At 35.6% G+C, this 16,665-nt stretch overlaps 1 protein-coding gene across 1 annotated transcript in view; it reads left to right on the forward strand.

Annotated features, from left to right (window-relative positions):
- The first annotated feature begins 1,273 nt into the window (after nt 1-1,273).
- Nucleotides 1,274-16,665, forward strand: part of LOC100918744 (H-2 class II histocompatibility antigen, E-S beta chain) — a 28,177-nt gene continuing 12,785 nt past the window's right edge. Inside the window, exon 1 of the mRNA XM_031964850.1 lies at nt 1,274-1,498. Coding sequence (XP_031820710.1) covers nt 1,399-1,498 — 100 coding nt within the window. The 5' untranslated portion in view covers nt 1,274-1,398. The remainder of the gene's footprint in view (nt 1,499-16,665) is intronic.

Here is a 16,665-nt window from a genome sequence, read left to right on the forward strand (position 1 = left end):
GGTACATTGAAGAATTGGGAGGTTAAGCTGTTTGAGGCAGTATCACCCTGTATACAGCATTTCCATAGCTAGGCTCAAGACTCAGTCTCATGTGTTCAGAATCTCAATTGTCTCTCACAGTGGGTTTCATGCCCCAGGTTCTAAGGGTAGACAAGTTTCAGAGTTGGAAAGTACAATGGCCAAAGTGGGTGGAAGTGGAGAATGACTGTGATTTAGTCCTAAGGACAGAGAGGTTCAATAAAGACTTGCTGGCTAGATGAAGAATTGGGACTGTCTTTTTCCTTTTTTGTTTCCCCAGAGTTATCACAGTGCCTGACACAAAATATGTGCTTATTAAACTCTTATTGACTGACTCACTAAAGAGAAAACTGAGCAGTCCCTGTCCTTAAGGAGTTTACATTCTATAAGGACAGATAACATGTCCATGACAATATATGCTACACACACACACACACACACACACACACAGACGCACAGATATATATGCACATTTCAGGCTTGGGCAACATCCTCTGCATAGGAACAGAGATAGGACATGGCATATTATGTGTCAGGGATAGCAAACGGACACTTTGAATTGGAATGTTGTATGTGAAGGAAATATGTGTGTGTTATTGGAATAAACCTTAGAAGATATAGTGAAGAACAATTGGAAAAGGCTTTAAATGCCAACCAGAGGAGTCTGTATTTGACCTGAGAGCCGCAATGGTGCCTCTAGAGGATCATAAATAGGGACTCAACACAATCATCCCTGTGCTTTAGGAACATTCTTTTAGGGCCTGTGGGGAGTGAGAGAAGAAAGGCTGGGACCACCAGGAGGTCAAGATTGGGAAATTAATCCAGGAAAGCCTGCCCCTTCCTCCTGCAATAATAGCCAAACCAAAATCTTTCCAGCAGCTTGGACAGATTCTATAAAGGTGTTCAGCAAGTCATAAAAATTTAGATGGTGTGGTAGATATTGGCAGCTCTGATCATGTCATCCTCTAATCAACAATCTCTAGTGACTCCTGCTCACCTCTAGGATCAAATACAAAATCTTCTACTTGATCTTCAAGGCTCTTTATAAGCTACCCCTTCCTTGTAATGGTGCGGTCAAGAGATGATCTCTGGAGCATCTTCCTTCCCTGACATTCTATGATTTTGGTGATTTTTTCCCACTAGAAAATCATTTAAGTATTGAAGAGACCTTTAAAAGGAACCTCTGCCTGGTAACTAATGATGCACTTCATTCCTAGTGCTAACTAGTTCTTTCATTTCTGAGGTTGCCCAGTCCTTGGGCAGACAAGAGAGTCTGCACATTCTTAGTCTGGGAGAAGTAGGGGGAGAAGTTCCCATGAAGCAAAGCCCGTCCTGACTGTTATATTTCTCAGGATACCTGAGCCTCGTCTTGTCTCCAGGATGGTGTGTGTCTTGCTCTTCAAGGGCATCTGGACAGAAGTTCTGGCTGTGACCCTGCTGGTGCTGAATCCCCAGGTGGCTGCAGGCAGAAACACCCCAAGTAAGTACAGAGTAACAGTTTCCCAGGGAGTCCAGATGGGGACCCAAGAGGAACCCACTTTTCTCTAGGCCCAGACCAAAGGAAGCACTTGGGACAGGATGGACCTAAGTAGTTGGGCAGTAGGGGAAGCTCCCCTCCTAATAAACTCTTCCTTTGGCTCTTGCTTCATTTTCCCCATATCCTCAGGTTCAGCAACTTCTTAAACTCTCCCTCCTATAGCCCCCTCCCTTGGCCTCTTCCCAATGTGTGAAGGCTCCAATAAGTTTATTAATAATGTTACCAAATACCTATTAACTGCCAGGCAATATGCTAATGCTAATGATAGAAAGAAAACAAACAAAAAAAAACTACTTGCTCTCAAGAGATCAATATAATGAGGGAGTCAACATGCAAACAAAGTTGTTTTTTGATATAAATTTATGATATAAATAGGATGAATGGGACATAATTAGCAGAAGGAAGGTACTAATTATCAAAGGGGATCAGGAAGGGAGGGGAATGAGGGATTTGAGCTGATATTTGAAGTTCACCTGGGAAGTTAGGAGGTAGAGGTGAGAAGGAAAAATGTTCTGAGCAAGAAAGCAGATAAAGTGCCCAGAATGGGGAGAGGATAAATTTAAAGATGGGAGAATAAGAAGACTGTTTTCACAGGAGAGCAGGCTCCCGCCTTAGGAATGTAAAGTATAAGAAGGCTAAAGATAGGAAGGGGCAAGTTGTGAGGGGTCTTGAAGGCCAAGCAGAAGATTTTGTTTTTGATCTTGGAGGAGAGAGAGAATCACTGGAGATTTCTGATATGGAGGTACCATAGTTAGAGCTGCCAATATCTCCCACCACCATCTAAATTTTTAGGTCTTCTTTCTTCACTTTCATAGAATCTGCCCAAGCTGCTGGAAAGATTTCAAGTTCTGTTATTGTGGGAAGAAGGGGTAGGCTTTCCTGATTTAATTCCCCAAATATAATTTTGAAGGCATAAGTGAAGCTGGAGTTTGGGACCATCCTTGGTTTTCATAAATAATATCATGGTGGAGTAGGGGAAAATATCCCCATCCATTCCTTGAAGGCAGGCTAGAAGCAGACATTGGGCTACAGAGACCAAAGGGATCGATTTGCCCTAGGCTGTCTTTTCTTTACTCTTCATGATCCCTTGTTAATGTTAAAGGCATATACTCAATGGGACCCAAAAGCCCATTCCCCTGTATCAGGCAGGGCTTGTGCTTTCTGACTGCACCCTTCCTCCATCTTTCAATGTCTTCTCTTGGGTCTCTACACTGCTGCTGCTCCTGAAGCCCCATTCTGGATTAAGGGGCCTCTACCAATACACAAAAGCAATGTGAGATTCTTTTTCCTGGGCAGGGAAGGGAGCCCTCTGGGATGGGACACAATCCTCTTTCAGAATGTAACTTTATAAGGGAGCAGAGAATAGGCCCCCTGGCACAATCTATATTAATTCCTCTGCTGTCTGGTCTGGCACCTGACAGTGCAAGTCATAGCTTCTTTAGGGTTCTGACTTGCTCTAGAGCCATCTTCTAGAAATCTGAACCACCCTTAAGCTTTGTCACCTGCAGTGCCTCCTGTGGGATAGTATGTCACGTGTAACAACATTCTTCAGGGTTAGGCAAAAGAGAAGGGGCCTTCCAGAGACAGTCTGTCAGGGTCTGAATTAGGGAAACCCAAGGAGAGTGGAATCTTTCAGTTCTAGCAGGGTGATGAGTGTTTAACCCAACTGACGACTCCAGAGTACCCTAGTGTCATCCATGGGTACACTGAGTAGCTGCTGCCTCCATGTGGACAATCATCTAAACTACACTATTTTTAAGTAACTTGCCAGTCAGAAATTGGTCAAACTGTTATTAAGCACTTAATATGTCTCATATGTATATGTTAATGTGAAGCCAAGAGTCAGGGATGAGGAAGGAGAAAATTCCAGGTGTGGGGAACAAAAAGAAGCAATGCCCAGATGTGAAAGATGCAGTGTCTAATAGGATGGATTGCAGGGAAGGCAGTGTTAGTGGATCCCAGAGTAGATGAGCACAGGAGGGGAGAAGTCAGGGATAAAGAGATTGAAAAGATAGTAGGGGCCAATGTGGGAAGGGCTTTGAAGGTCAAATAGAATTTTAAAATTTGATGCTAAGAGATGATAGGGAGCCATTGGTGGGGAAAAGCGTTACATTCAAGATGCTACAAAGGTAAAAAGTACCAAACATTGGCAACAGATTCAATATGGCAGATGAGAGTGAGGGTAACAAATGAGATTGTAAGCTTAAGTCACTGAGAAGATAATGATACGTTCCCAATGACAGGAAGAAGATCCATATCAGTGGAAGAATAACTACAGAAATGAGCAAGCACAAGGAGGAACTAAGGGATTGTCAATAGACTTTGGCTTCAGCTGAGGCTTCATGTGGGCAAAATTGGAAAAGAAGGCTAGAAAGGAAAATGGGAATAATAGTGGAGAAGGTCTTGATTTCTAAGCTAAAGAAGTTGCTCTATCTAAACAGCAATGCAGCATCATTGGGTGAGCAGGGTCCTTTGGAGAGTAGAAGATTTTAAACACTGAGACCAGTTAGAAGTGCGATGCTCAAGCATGAATCATTATGACTGCTCTGATTTGGCAGATATATATATATATATATATATATATATATATATATATATATATATCTGATGTGATAACACATTTTCCCACTTTTAGTACCTGAATTAACCAAGAAGACAGGCAAAAATATAAGAAACCAGGAAGCTAAAGATGTTTGAAGTCCTTCTGAGGGGCCCAGTTCTATTCTGTTTATTTGAATTGGTGATCACATTGGTATCATTTTGTACCTCAATATCTGAGACCAAGGTTTCTCCCTTTTCCCCAGTCCCTTTCTCTTCTGAAGGAATCTTAGCTGCAGCATTTGTACCTTTTCAGATCATCTAGGCCAACCTCTCATCTTACAGATAAGGAAACTGAGGCTTCAAAATTAATGACTCAAGCTAATGTAGAGTATTGTAAACTGCTTTATTGATGTGGGTAAGGCTATTTAAAGATTAAAAGGTTTAAGTTGGATGGTCATGGTATGAATGGAAAAGCTGGGCCAGAGAGGAGACACTGCACAAAAAGAATCAGTAAGGTTTTCTGATTTGTTTGTGGGAGGTAAGGGAAAGAAAGATACCCGAGTCCCAAATGACTCCAAGTTTTCGGAGCTGGTGAAAGGAAGAATGGTGGTGCCACTAATAGAAACCAGGAAGTTAGAAGGAAGATTTTATATCTTTAAACTGAGGTACTTCAGAACATCCAGGTGCAGATGTTTGGCAGGGAACTGGAAATGTAGGAAATGAGACTATGAGAAAGGATGGGCCAAAATCAAGATTCAGAAGGCATTTGTAGAGAGGTAGAAATGAAAGGGTGGGAGTGAAAAGTGGTCTGAGGGAAAGTATACAGAAAGGAGAATAAAGGGTGGTCACTTTGGGTCATGGATATGTTCAGATTGAGAAGAGGAAGAAGAGTCAGCTTGGGAGAAAGGTAAGTAATAGTTGCTAAGAAAAAAGTGAAGATGTGGAGGTGTCACAGATGGCCAGGGAGGGGAGGATTTCAAAGAGGTGGACATCAATGTCAAATGTGGTGACAAAAGGACGAGTTTGTAGATTATAGAATTTGTGGAAGATGGTAAATGTTTAAAATTGGTGCATTTTCTCTCCTCTCCCACAAAGTAATGTATCTCACCCCCTCATCTCCTCAACTCTTATCTCTGAGGAGCTCAATTACCCTTAAAGATTCAGCTTGTGATCACTTCCTGCAAGAAGACATTATTTTTTTTTATTTTAATCATATTTTATTTTCTCCAAATACATGCAAAGATAATTTTCAATATTCACCTTTGCAAAACCTTGTTTCAAATTTTCCCCTTCTTCCCTCTCTCCCCTCCCTAAGACAGCAAGCAATCTGCTATAGGTTAAACATAAGCAATTCTTCTAAACATAATTCTATATTCATCATGTTGTGCAAAAAAAAAATCAGAACAAAAGGAAAAAAATAGTAGAAATGAAAAAAATCAAGCAAACAAACAATAAAAAAGGTAAACTTACTTTCTTTTGATCCAAATTCAGTCTCTATAGTTCTTTCTCTAGGTGTGGATGGTACCTTCCATCCCAGGTCTATTGGAACTGCCTTGAATCATCTCCTCATTGAAAAGAGCCAAGTTCATCATAGTTGATCATCACTATGTACCTCGGTTATGCTCACTTCACTTAGCATCAGTTCATATATGTCTTTACAGATTTTTCTGAAACCAGCCTGCTCATCATTTCTTATAGAATAATACTATTCTATTACATTCATACACCATAACTTATTCAGCTTATTACCCAACTGATGGGTATCCATTCAATTTCCAGTTCCTTGCAACTACAAACAAGGCTAGAGCTTAATATCTCTTCAACACCTATGCCACAATTACACACATCAACTTGATTCTATATAGCCGGCTTTACCCAATTCAGTGTTTTCTACGCATTTCAACTTCAAATCATCAGTATCAAAATAATTTATATTTATCCTCCAGAAGAAATACTCAAACTTCCAGAAATTCTGCTACAAATATTTTTGCACATGGGGGTCCTTTCCCCTCACTCATGTTCTTTTTGGGATACAGACCCAGTAGTGACACTGCTGGATCAAAGAGTATGCACAATGCATTAGTGTCCTGGTTTTCTCACATCCTTTCCAACATTTATCATCATCTTTTCTGGCCATCTTAGCCAATCTGAGAGGTGTGAAGTGGTACTTTAAAGTTGTCTTAGTTTTAAGAGAACTTTTAAACCCAGAAAAAGTGACCAGAGATAAAATTATGAGTTCTTCTTCCAGGCTTTTTCATTTTGTGAAGTGTATGTTAAATTAAATATGAGAGGACTGTCTAGCTTATTTCTATACCTTTTTGAAAATCTTGTTGTGTTTTTTAGAAAAATGTTTCATTGATGCTCATTTCTTGCTTTTTTTGATATCACTATCATTCCCTATCAGTCACACAGACTTGAACCAAATACTTCTTTACCTTCATAACTAGAAATCCTGTGTTTTTGGGCTATGATTGAAACATGTGCCTCATTCCCTGACTTGAGGCCATCACCTCTTTGCTACGAGATGGGAAGCACTTCAGTCTATGTCACCTGGAGCCTCTATGGGGTATTGCTCCGACCTGAGCTCTTAAGGCTTTCAAGACTGTTTCCTTCAAATTATTGTTGTCATTGTGAAAATTGGTCTTCCTTCTCTTTGCATTAGTTCAATAGTGTTTCCTGGCTTTTACTGGATCCATCACTTATTATAGTTCAAGGACACACATTTTGGGGTTGAACAAAAAATTTTCATATAGTTAAAAAAAACATATTTTCAATAAACAAAAAATCATCTTTTCTCCCTCCCCAACTTATAACTCTCCCTCTCAAACAGATAGAAAAACCCTTTCCCTTATTAAATACATATATAGCGAAGAAAAACTGTATGGTTTTCTCCTGGTTCGGCTCCTTTCACACAGAATGACTTCATGTAAGTCCTTTAAGGCTTTTCTGATGTCAGCTTGCTCATCATTTCTCATAGAATAATATTATTCCATTACATTCATATTCAACCATTCCCTAATTGATGGGTATCTCCTCAATTTCCAATTCTTTGCTACCTCAAAGAGAGTTTTTATAAACATTTTTGTACATGTCGGTCCTTTTCCATTTATAATGATGTATTTGGGATACAGACCTAGTGATAATTTTGCTGGTTCAAAGGGTGTGCACTGTTTTATAGCCCTTTGGGCCTAGTTCTAAATTGCTCTTCAGAATGAATAGATTATTTCAATTTTCCCACATCCTCTCCAATGCTTATCATTTTCATTTTCTGTAATATTAGCCAATCCGATAGGTTATAAATGGTACTTTAGAGGTTTTTTTTTTTTTGGTTTTTATTTAATAGCCTTTTATTTACAGGATATATGCATGGGTAACTTTACAGCATTAACAATTGCCAAACCTCTTGTTCCAATTTTTTACCTCTTACCCCCCCACCCCCTCCCCTAGATGGCAGGATGACCAGTAGATGTTAAATATATTAAAATATAAATTAGATACACAATAAGTATACTTGACCAAAACGTTATTTTGCTGTACAAAAAGAATCAGACTCTGAAATATTGTACAATTAGCTTGTGAAGGAAATCAAAAATGCAGGTGGGCATAAATATAGGGATTGGGAATTCAATGTAATGGTTTTTAGTCATCTCCCAGAGTTCTTTTTCTGGGCATAGCTAGTTCAGTTCATTACTGCTCCATTAGAAATGATTTGGTTGATCTCGTTGCTGAGGATGGCCTGGTCCATCAGAACTGGTCATCATATAGTATTGTTGTTGAAGTATATAATGATCTCCTGGTCCTGCTCATTTCACTCAGCATCAGTTCGTGTAAGTCTCTCCAGGCCTTTCTGAAATCATCCTGTTGGTCATTTCTTACAGAACAGTAATATTCCATAATATTCATATACCACAATTTATTCAGCCATTCTCCAACTGATGGACATCCATTCAGTTTCCAGTTTTTAGCCACTACAAAAAGGGCTGCCACAAACATTCGTGCACATACAGGTCCCTTTCCCTTCTTTATAATCTCTTTGGGATATAATCCCAGTAGTAACACTGCTGGATCAAAGGGTATGCACAGTTTGATAACTTTTTGAGCATTGTTCCAAACTACTCTCCAGAATGGTTGGATTCGTTCACAACTCCACCAACAATGCATCAATGTCCCAGTTTTCCCGTATCCCCTCCAACAATCATCATTAATTTTTCCTGTCATCTTAGCCAATCTGACAGGTATGTAGTGGTATCTTAGAGTTGTCTTAATTTGCATTTCTCTGATTAATAATGACTTGGAGCATCTTTTCATATGACTAGAAATAGTTTCAATTTCTTCATCTGAGAATGGTCTGTTCATATCCTTTGACCATTTTTCAATTGGAGAATGGCTTGATTTTTTTATAAATTAGAGTTAATTCTTTAGAGTTGTTTTAATTTGTATTTCTATACTTCATAGTGATGTAGAGAATTTAAAAAAAAAAAACATGCCTATATATGGCTTTATTTTCTTCATCTGGAAACTGCCTGCTCATATCATTTGATCATTTATCAATTGGGGAATGAGTTGTACTCTTACATATTTAACTCAGTTCCCTATATATTTGAGAAATAAGACCTTTATCAAAAACACTCACTGTAAAAATTGTTTCATAGCTTTCTGCTTCCCTTCTAGTCATGTTTTCACTGGCCTTATTTCTTCAAAACCTTTTTAATTTAATGTAATAAGAATTATTCATTTTACATTTAATAGTGTCCTCTATCTTCTATTTGGTCATAAATTCTTTCCTTCTCTATAGATCTGATAGATAAACTATTCATTGCTCTTTTAATTTGCCTATAGTATTACCATTTATATCTAAATCATATAGCCATCTTGGCCTTATCTTGGTATACAGTATGAGATATTGTTTAATACTTAGTTTTTGCTGTACTATTTTCTAGTTTTCTCAGTAATTTATGTCAAATATTGAGTTCATATGTCAGAACTTAGTCTTTATATTTACTACAATCATTATTTACTGTGTCTTGGGTATTTAATGTAGCCCACTGATCCACTACATGTCTTAGCTACTACCAACTAGTTTTGATGACTGTCACTTTATTTTTTTTTATTTTTATTTTATTTTATTTAATAGCCTTTTATTTACAGGTTATATGCATGGGTAACTTTACAGCATTAACAATTGCCAAACCTCTTGTTCCAATTTTTCACCTCTTACCCCCCCATCCCCTCCCCCAGATGGCAGGATGACCAGTAGATGTTAAATATATTAAAATATAAATTAGATACACAATAAGTATACATGACCAAACCGTTATTTTGCTGTACAAAAAGAATCAGACTCTGAAATATTGCACAATTAGCTTGTGAAGGAAATAAAAAATGCAGGTGGGCATAAATATAGGAATTGGGAATTCAATGTAATGGTTTTTAGTTACCTCCCAGAGTTCTTTCTCTGGGCATAGCTGGTTCAGTTCATTACTGCTCCATTGGAAATGATTTGGTTGATCTCATTGCTGAGGATGGCTAGGTCCATCAGAACTGGTCATCATATAGTATTGTTGTTGAAGTATATAATGATCTCCTGGTCCTGCTCATTTCACTCAGCATCAGTTCGTGTAAGGATGACTGTCACTTTATAGCATAGTTTTAGATCTGGTATAGCTAGGTCATGTACCTTTGCTTTTTTTTTTTTTCTTTACTTGCTTTGATATTCTTGATTTTTTGTTCTTCCATATGAATTTTGATGTTATTTTTCTACCACCATAAAATGTTTTTTACAGTTTGATTGGTATAAGTAGATTATTTCTAAATAGAATTATTTTTCTTACTATGTTAGCTTGACCTATCCTTGGGCAATTGATATTTTCCAATTATTTAGACCTGACTTTATTTGTATGAAAAAATGTTTTGTATTGAGTTCATATAGTTCCTGGATTTGTCTTGGTAGATGGACTCCCAAATATTTTATATTATCTAAAATTATTTTAAATAGAATTTTTCTATCTCTTGCTGATAGTAATACATGCATATATATCTATATCTACCTCTCTCTCTATATATATATATAGATATTATAGATATTATAATTATAGATAAACATATCTACATATAGAGAGAGGGAGAAATGTTAATGATCTGTGTGGATTTTTAACTTTGTTAAAATTGTTAATTTTCTAGGAATTTCATCATATCATCTACAAAGTGTGATAGTTTTGCTTCCCTATTGCCTTTCTAACTATTTGAATTTCTTTTTCTTCTCTTATTGCTAAAGCTAATATTTGTAGTACAATATTGAATAATTTTGGTGATAATAGACATCCTTGTTTCACACTTGATTTTATTGGGAAGGCTTCTAGTTTATCCCCATAAAATGTTTGCTGATGGTTTTAGATAGATTTTGCTTAATATTTTAAGGAAAATTCCATTTATTCCTATGTTCTAGTTGTTGTTTTTAAAAATAGAAATAAGTGCTGTATTTTGTCAAAAAACAATTTCTGCATCTATTGAGATAATCATATGATTTCTGTCAGTTTTGTTGTTGATAGGATCCATTACTCAGATAGTTTTTCTATTATTAAACTAGTTCTTCATTCCTGCTATAAATTCCATGTGTTTATAATGCATTTTCCTGGTGACAAATTGCTGTGATCTCTTTGCTATTATATTATTTAAAATTTTTGCATTAATATTTAATAAGGAGAATGATCTATAATTCTTTTTACTGTTTTGTCCTTCCTGGTTTAGGTATCAACATGATATTTATATCAGAAAAAGGATTTGATAGGACTCCTTTACCTATTCCCCTCCCTTCCCCCCAATAGTTTGTATAGTATTGGAAATAACTGCTTTTTACAGGTTTGATATAATTCACTTTTTTGTGTGTTCGTTTTGAGAGGCAATTAGAGTTAAGTGACTTGACCAGGGTCACACAGCTAAGAAGTGTTAAGTTTCTGAGGCCAGATTTGAACTCATGTCTTCCTGATTCCAATGTCAGTGCTCGATCCACTATACCATCTAGCTGCTCCAGTAGAATTCACTTGTGAATACATCTGGCCCTGGAGATCTTTTATTTAGGGAAATAAATCATTGGTGATTTGTTCCATTTCTTTTTCTAAAATTAGGTTATTTAAGTATTTTATTTCTTCTAATATTAATCTGGACAATTCATATTTTTGTAACTATACATTTCACTTAGATTCTCAGATTTATTGGCATAAAGTTGGGTAAAATAAGTCTTAATTACCATTATTATTTACTCTATAGTGGTAGTGAATTCACCCTTTTTGTTTTTGATAATAGTAATTTCATTTTTTTCTTTTTTCCTATTAAATTGGCTTCCTCTCCCTCCCGCCCTCCCTCCCCCACTATAAAAATAGCTCTTAATCTGGCCTCAGATACTTAGTGCTTATTAGCTGGCTGATCCTTGGCATGTCACTTAATCCCAATTGCCTGAACAAAAAACAAAATAAAAAGAAACCCAGGTCTTAATTTTATTTATTAGTTCAATAGTGTTTTAACTTTCAACTTTATTAATCTCACCTTTGATTTTCAGAATTTTTAATCTGGTATTTAATTAGGGGATTTTTAATTTGTTCTTTTTTTAGCTTTTTTTAGTTGCATGCTCAACAAATTAATTTTCTCTATCTCTATTTTATTAGAGAAGCATTTAGAGATATGAAACTTTCCCTAAGGACTGTTTTCATTGCATTCCATAAATTTTAGTATGTTGTCTCATATTCTTGTATGTTGTCTCATTCTCTTGTATGAAATTGTTAATTGTTTCTAATATTTGTTATTTGACCCATTATTCTTTAGGATTAAATTTTTTAGTTTTCAATTAATTTTTAGTCTATCTTTTCATGGCCCTTTATGGTATATGATTTTTATTGTATCATGATCTGAATAAAATGCTTTAATATTTCTGCCTTGATTGGGGAGGAACCAAGATGGCTGAGAGTAGACAGGACCTTGCCTGAGCTCTTCCTGGATTCCCTCAGAATCAATACCAGATCAAGCTTCTGAATGGATTTTGGAGTAACAAAACCCACAGATACTTGGAGTGTAACAAATTTCCAGCAGAAGATGTCTTGGAAGGACTTCAGGAAAGGTCTGTCTCAATTGGGTATTGAGGTGGGGAACCTGGCCCAGTGCTGCTCAGCACAGGAAAGCCTAGGGTGGAGAAGCCCCACGTGGGGAATTGAGTGAGAATAAGAGCCAAAATACAGCACTTCTAACTACTCTGTTTTGGTTTAGAAGCCAGTGGCTCAGCAGACTAACTGTGAGACCTCCAACACAAATATGCGAAACAAATAGTAAACGTCTGAATCTCAGCATAACAAGTGGAACTTGGTCACAACCATCCAGTTTGGGGAGAAAGCTGGCACTAGCCCTAAGGTAGTATATCCTGTCAGCCTGTAGAGGAAACTCAGGATAATCTCCCCTTTTCCCTAAGACCAGACCTCAAAATTTAAAAATGAAAAATAAGAATAAAAAAAATTGCAAAAAAGGCAAAAAGTTCTCTGCCCAAAGATAGCTATTATGGAGACAGGGAAGAATAGATCTCAAGCCCTGAGGACATTAAATGCAAAACTTCTCCAGATGAAGCCTCAAAGAGTGATATAAATCAGTTTCCATATCACAAAACTCTTTTGGAAAAATTAAAAAAGAATCTTAAAAGAGAATTGAAAGAAAAATGGGGAAGGAAATGAGAGTTCTGGAAAAGGAAACACAGAAATTGTTTGAAGAAAATCACTCTTTATAGAATAGTTTTGATAAAATGGAAAAAAGAAAACAACTCCTTGAAAAACAGAATTTCTGAAATGGAAAAAAAAATCTAATGAACAAAGCAATTCATTTAAAAGTTCAATTGGCCAAATACAAAAGCAGATTAAAAAAAGTTAACTAAAGAAAATAATTCACTAAAAATTATAATTGAACAAAAGGAAGTGAATGACTCAATGAGACATCAAGAATCAGTCAAACAAAACCAAAAGAAAAGAAAAATAGAAGAAAACATAAAATACCTCATAAAACAAAATTTATCATTTCAATATGCAAACTATATGAAAAAATAGGGAAAGAAAGAGTCCTACCAAATTCCTTTTATGATACAGACATGGTACTGATACCTAAATCAGAAAATAGAGAAAGAAAATTATAGACCAATTTCCCTGATAAATATTGATCCAAACATCTTAAATGAAATATTAGCAAAGAGATTACAGCAAGTCATCCTCAGATAATACACCATGACCAAGTAGAATTTATAACAGGAATGCAGAGTTGGTTCAATATTAGGAAAAGTATTAGCATAATTCCTAGAGAATCAACCAAAATACTACTAGAAACAATTGACAACTTTAGCAAAGTTTCAGGATACAAAATAAATCCACATATATCAGTGGCATTTCTATATGTTTCCACCAAAGTCCAGCAGTCAGAGATACAAAGAGAAATTTCATTTAAAATAATTGTAGAACGCCCAGAGAAAGAACTCTGGGTGATGACTAAAAACCACTACATTGAATTCCCAATCCCTATATTTATGCCCACCTGCATTTTTTATTTCCTTCACAAGCTAATTGTACAATATGTCAGAGTCTGATTCTTTTTGTACAGCAAAATAACAGTTTGGTCATGTATACTTATTGTGTATCTAATTTATATTTTAATATATTTAACATCTACTGGTTATCCTGCCATCTGGGGGAGGGGGTGGGGGGTAAGAGGTGAAAAATTGGAACAAGAGGTTTGGCAATTGTTAATGCTGTAAAGTTACCCATGCATATAACCTGTAAATAAAAGGCTATTAAATAAAAATTTTAAAAAAATGTAGAAATGTAAAATGTTTGGGAGTCTACCAAGACAAAATCAGGAATTATATGAACACAATTCTAATACAATTTTTACACAAATAAAGTTAAATTTAAATAATTGGAAGAATATCAAATGCTGATGGGTAGTCTGAGCTAATATAATAAAAATGGCAATTTTACCTAAATTAACCTACATATTTAATGCCACATCAATTAAAATGCCAAGTAATTACTTTACCGAGTTAGAAAAGATAATAACAAAATTCATCTAGAAGAACAAAAAGTCAAGAATTTCAAGGATTCAAAAAAAGCTAATGAAGGTGGCCTAGCTGTACCAGACTATTTGGTACTGCAAAAATAAAAAAAATAAAAAAGTAAAAAAATTGAGTAGTTGATCAGTGGAATAGATTAGGTTCACAATACACAAGGACTAAAGTTAAAGACTAGAGTAATCTAGTGTTTGATAAACCCAAAGATTCCAGCTTCCGGGATAAGAACTTACTATTTGGCAAAAATTGTTTGGAAAATTTGAAAATAATATAACAAAAATTAGCCATTGACCAACATTTAACACCCTATACCAAAATAAGATCAAAATGGGCTCATGATTTAGACATAAAGGATGATATTATAAGCAAATTAGGAGAATAAGGGATTGTATACCTCTTAAATCTACCATCTCAGGAGGAAGGAATTTATAGCCAAAGAAGAATTCTAATCTTGGCTGCATTTATTTTGTTTGTATAAATGGGTGCAGAAAAGTGGGAAAATGTTTTATATCCAAAGGGTTCTGATAAAAACCTCATTTCTAAATTTCTAAAACATAAAGAGAATTGACTCAAATTTATAAGACTACAAGCCATTCTTTAGTTGATAAGTGGTCCAAGGATATGAACAGACAATTTTCAGATGAAGAAATTAAAATCATTTTCAGTCACGTGAAAAAATGTTCTTTCCCAATTCTAGATTTTAAGGTATGTATTTTTTAGTTATCTTTTGTATTTCTTTTTCTATTTGACTAACTCTCCTTTTTTTTTTTAAGGATTTGTTTTCTTTAGTCCTTTTCCAAGCTGTTGTCTCTCATTCCCACATATTTGTAATTTCTTTTCCCAATTTTTCTTCTACCTCTTTTATTTCATTTTAAAAATCCTTTTTGAGATCTTCTAAGAAGTTTTTTTTTTTTTTTTTTTGGTCTTGAGCCCAATTCATATGTCTCTTTGAGGCTTCACATGTAAACATTTTGTCCTTTTCTAAGTTGATTTTTTTATTTTTCTTGTCACCATAGTGGTTTTTCATGGCCAAGATTCCTTTTTGTTTTTTGCTCATTTTTTTTGGAGGGGGGTGCGTGGGTTATTTTATGGCTTTTAAAATTGAGCTCTGCCATCCCAAGCTTCTTGAATGTTATCACTGGCTTTTAACACTGGGCCACAGGTATTTAAAGACTTTCTCACTGTGCTGAGGTAGCCCTGCCTATTGCTGCCTGCTTTTCTAGGCTGACAATTTGCCTTCTATGATGTTAGTTTTCTAACATCAGGGCTGTCCAGATTTCCAGCTATGAAACACTATTTGCAAAGAGTGAAATAATGTTTTTTTCAATTTCCACAATTAAATACAATTTTCTCACAAGAGAAAAAATGGACTCTACTCATAACCAGATAGAAAAGGAACTGAACTACCTCCAGAATTGAGTCACAAGAGATTATTATATGCTTCAACAACGATACTATATGAGGATGTATTCTGATGGAAGTGGATTTCTTTGACAAAGAGAAGATCTAATTCTGTTTCAATTGATCAATGCTGGACAGAAGCAGCGATACCCAGAGAAGGAACACTGGGAAATGAATGTAAATTGTTTGCATTTTTGTTTTTCTTCCCAGGTTATTTTTACCTTTTGAATCCAATTCTCCCTGTGCAACAAGAAAACTATTTGGTTCTGCACACATATATTGTATCTAGGATATACTATATTTAGACTGCTTGCCGTCTAGGGGAAGGGGTGGAGGGAGGGAAGGGAAAAATCGGAACAGAATTGAATGCAAGGGATAATGTTGTAAAAAATCACCCAGGCATATGTTCTGTCAATAAAAAGTTATAATAATAATTAAAAAAAAAAGAAAATAAGGCCTTTATCAGAGCCCTTGAATGTAAAAATGTTTTTCCACTTTATTGCTTCCCTTCTAATCTTGTCTGCATTCATTTGTACAAAATCCTTTTAACTTACTATAATCAAAATTATCTATTTTGTGATTAATAATGATCTCCAGTTCTTCTTTGGTCACAAATTTCTTCCTCCTTCACAGATCTGAGAGGCTTTTGTTCTTCTAATTTGTTCATAATATCATTTTTATGTCTAGATCATAAACCCATTTTGACCTTACCTTGGTATATGGTGTTAGGTGTGGGTCAATATTTAATTTCTGCCATACTAGTTTCCAATTTTCCCAGCAATTTTTTTTCACATGGTGAGTTCTTATTCCAAAAGCTGGGGTCTTTGGGTTTGTCAAACACTAGATTACTATAGTCATTGACTAATTTGTCCTGTGAACCTAACCTATCCCATTGATTGACTACTCTCTTTCTTAGGCAGTACCAAATGGTTTTGATGATTGCTGATTTATAATGTAGTTTTATATCTGATATAGCTAGGCCACTTTCATTTGTATTTTTTTTTCATTAATTCCTTTGAAATTCTTGACCTTTTGTTCTTCCAGATGAATTTTGTTATTATCTTTTCTAGCTCTGTAAAAT

Source organism: Sarcophilus harrisii, chromosome 4, assembly GCF_902635505.1.
Source record: "Sarcophilus harrisii chromosome 4, mSarHar1.11, whole genome shotgun sequence".
Lineage (NCBI taxonomy): Eukaryota > Metazoa > Chordata > Mammalia > Dasyuromorphia > Dasyuridae > Sarcophilus > Sarcophilus harrisii.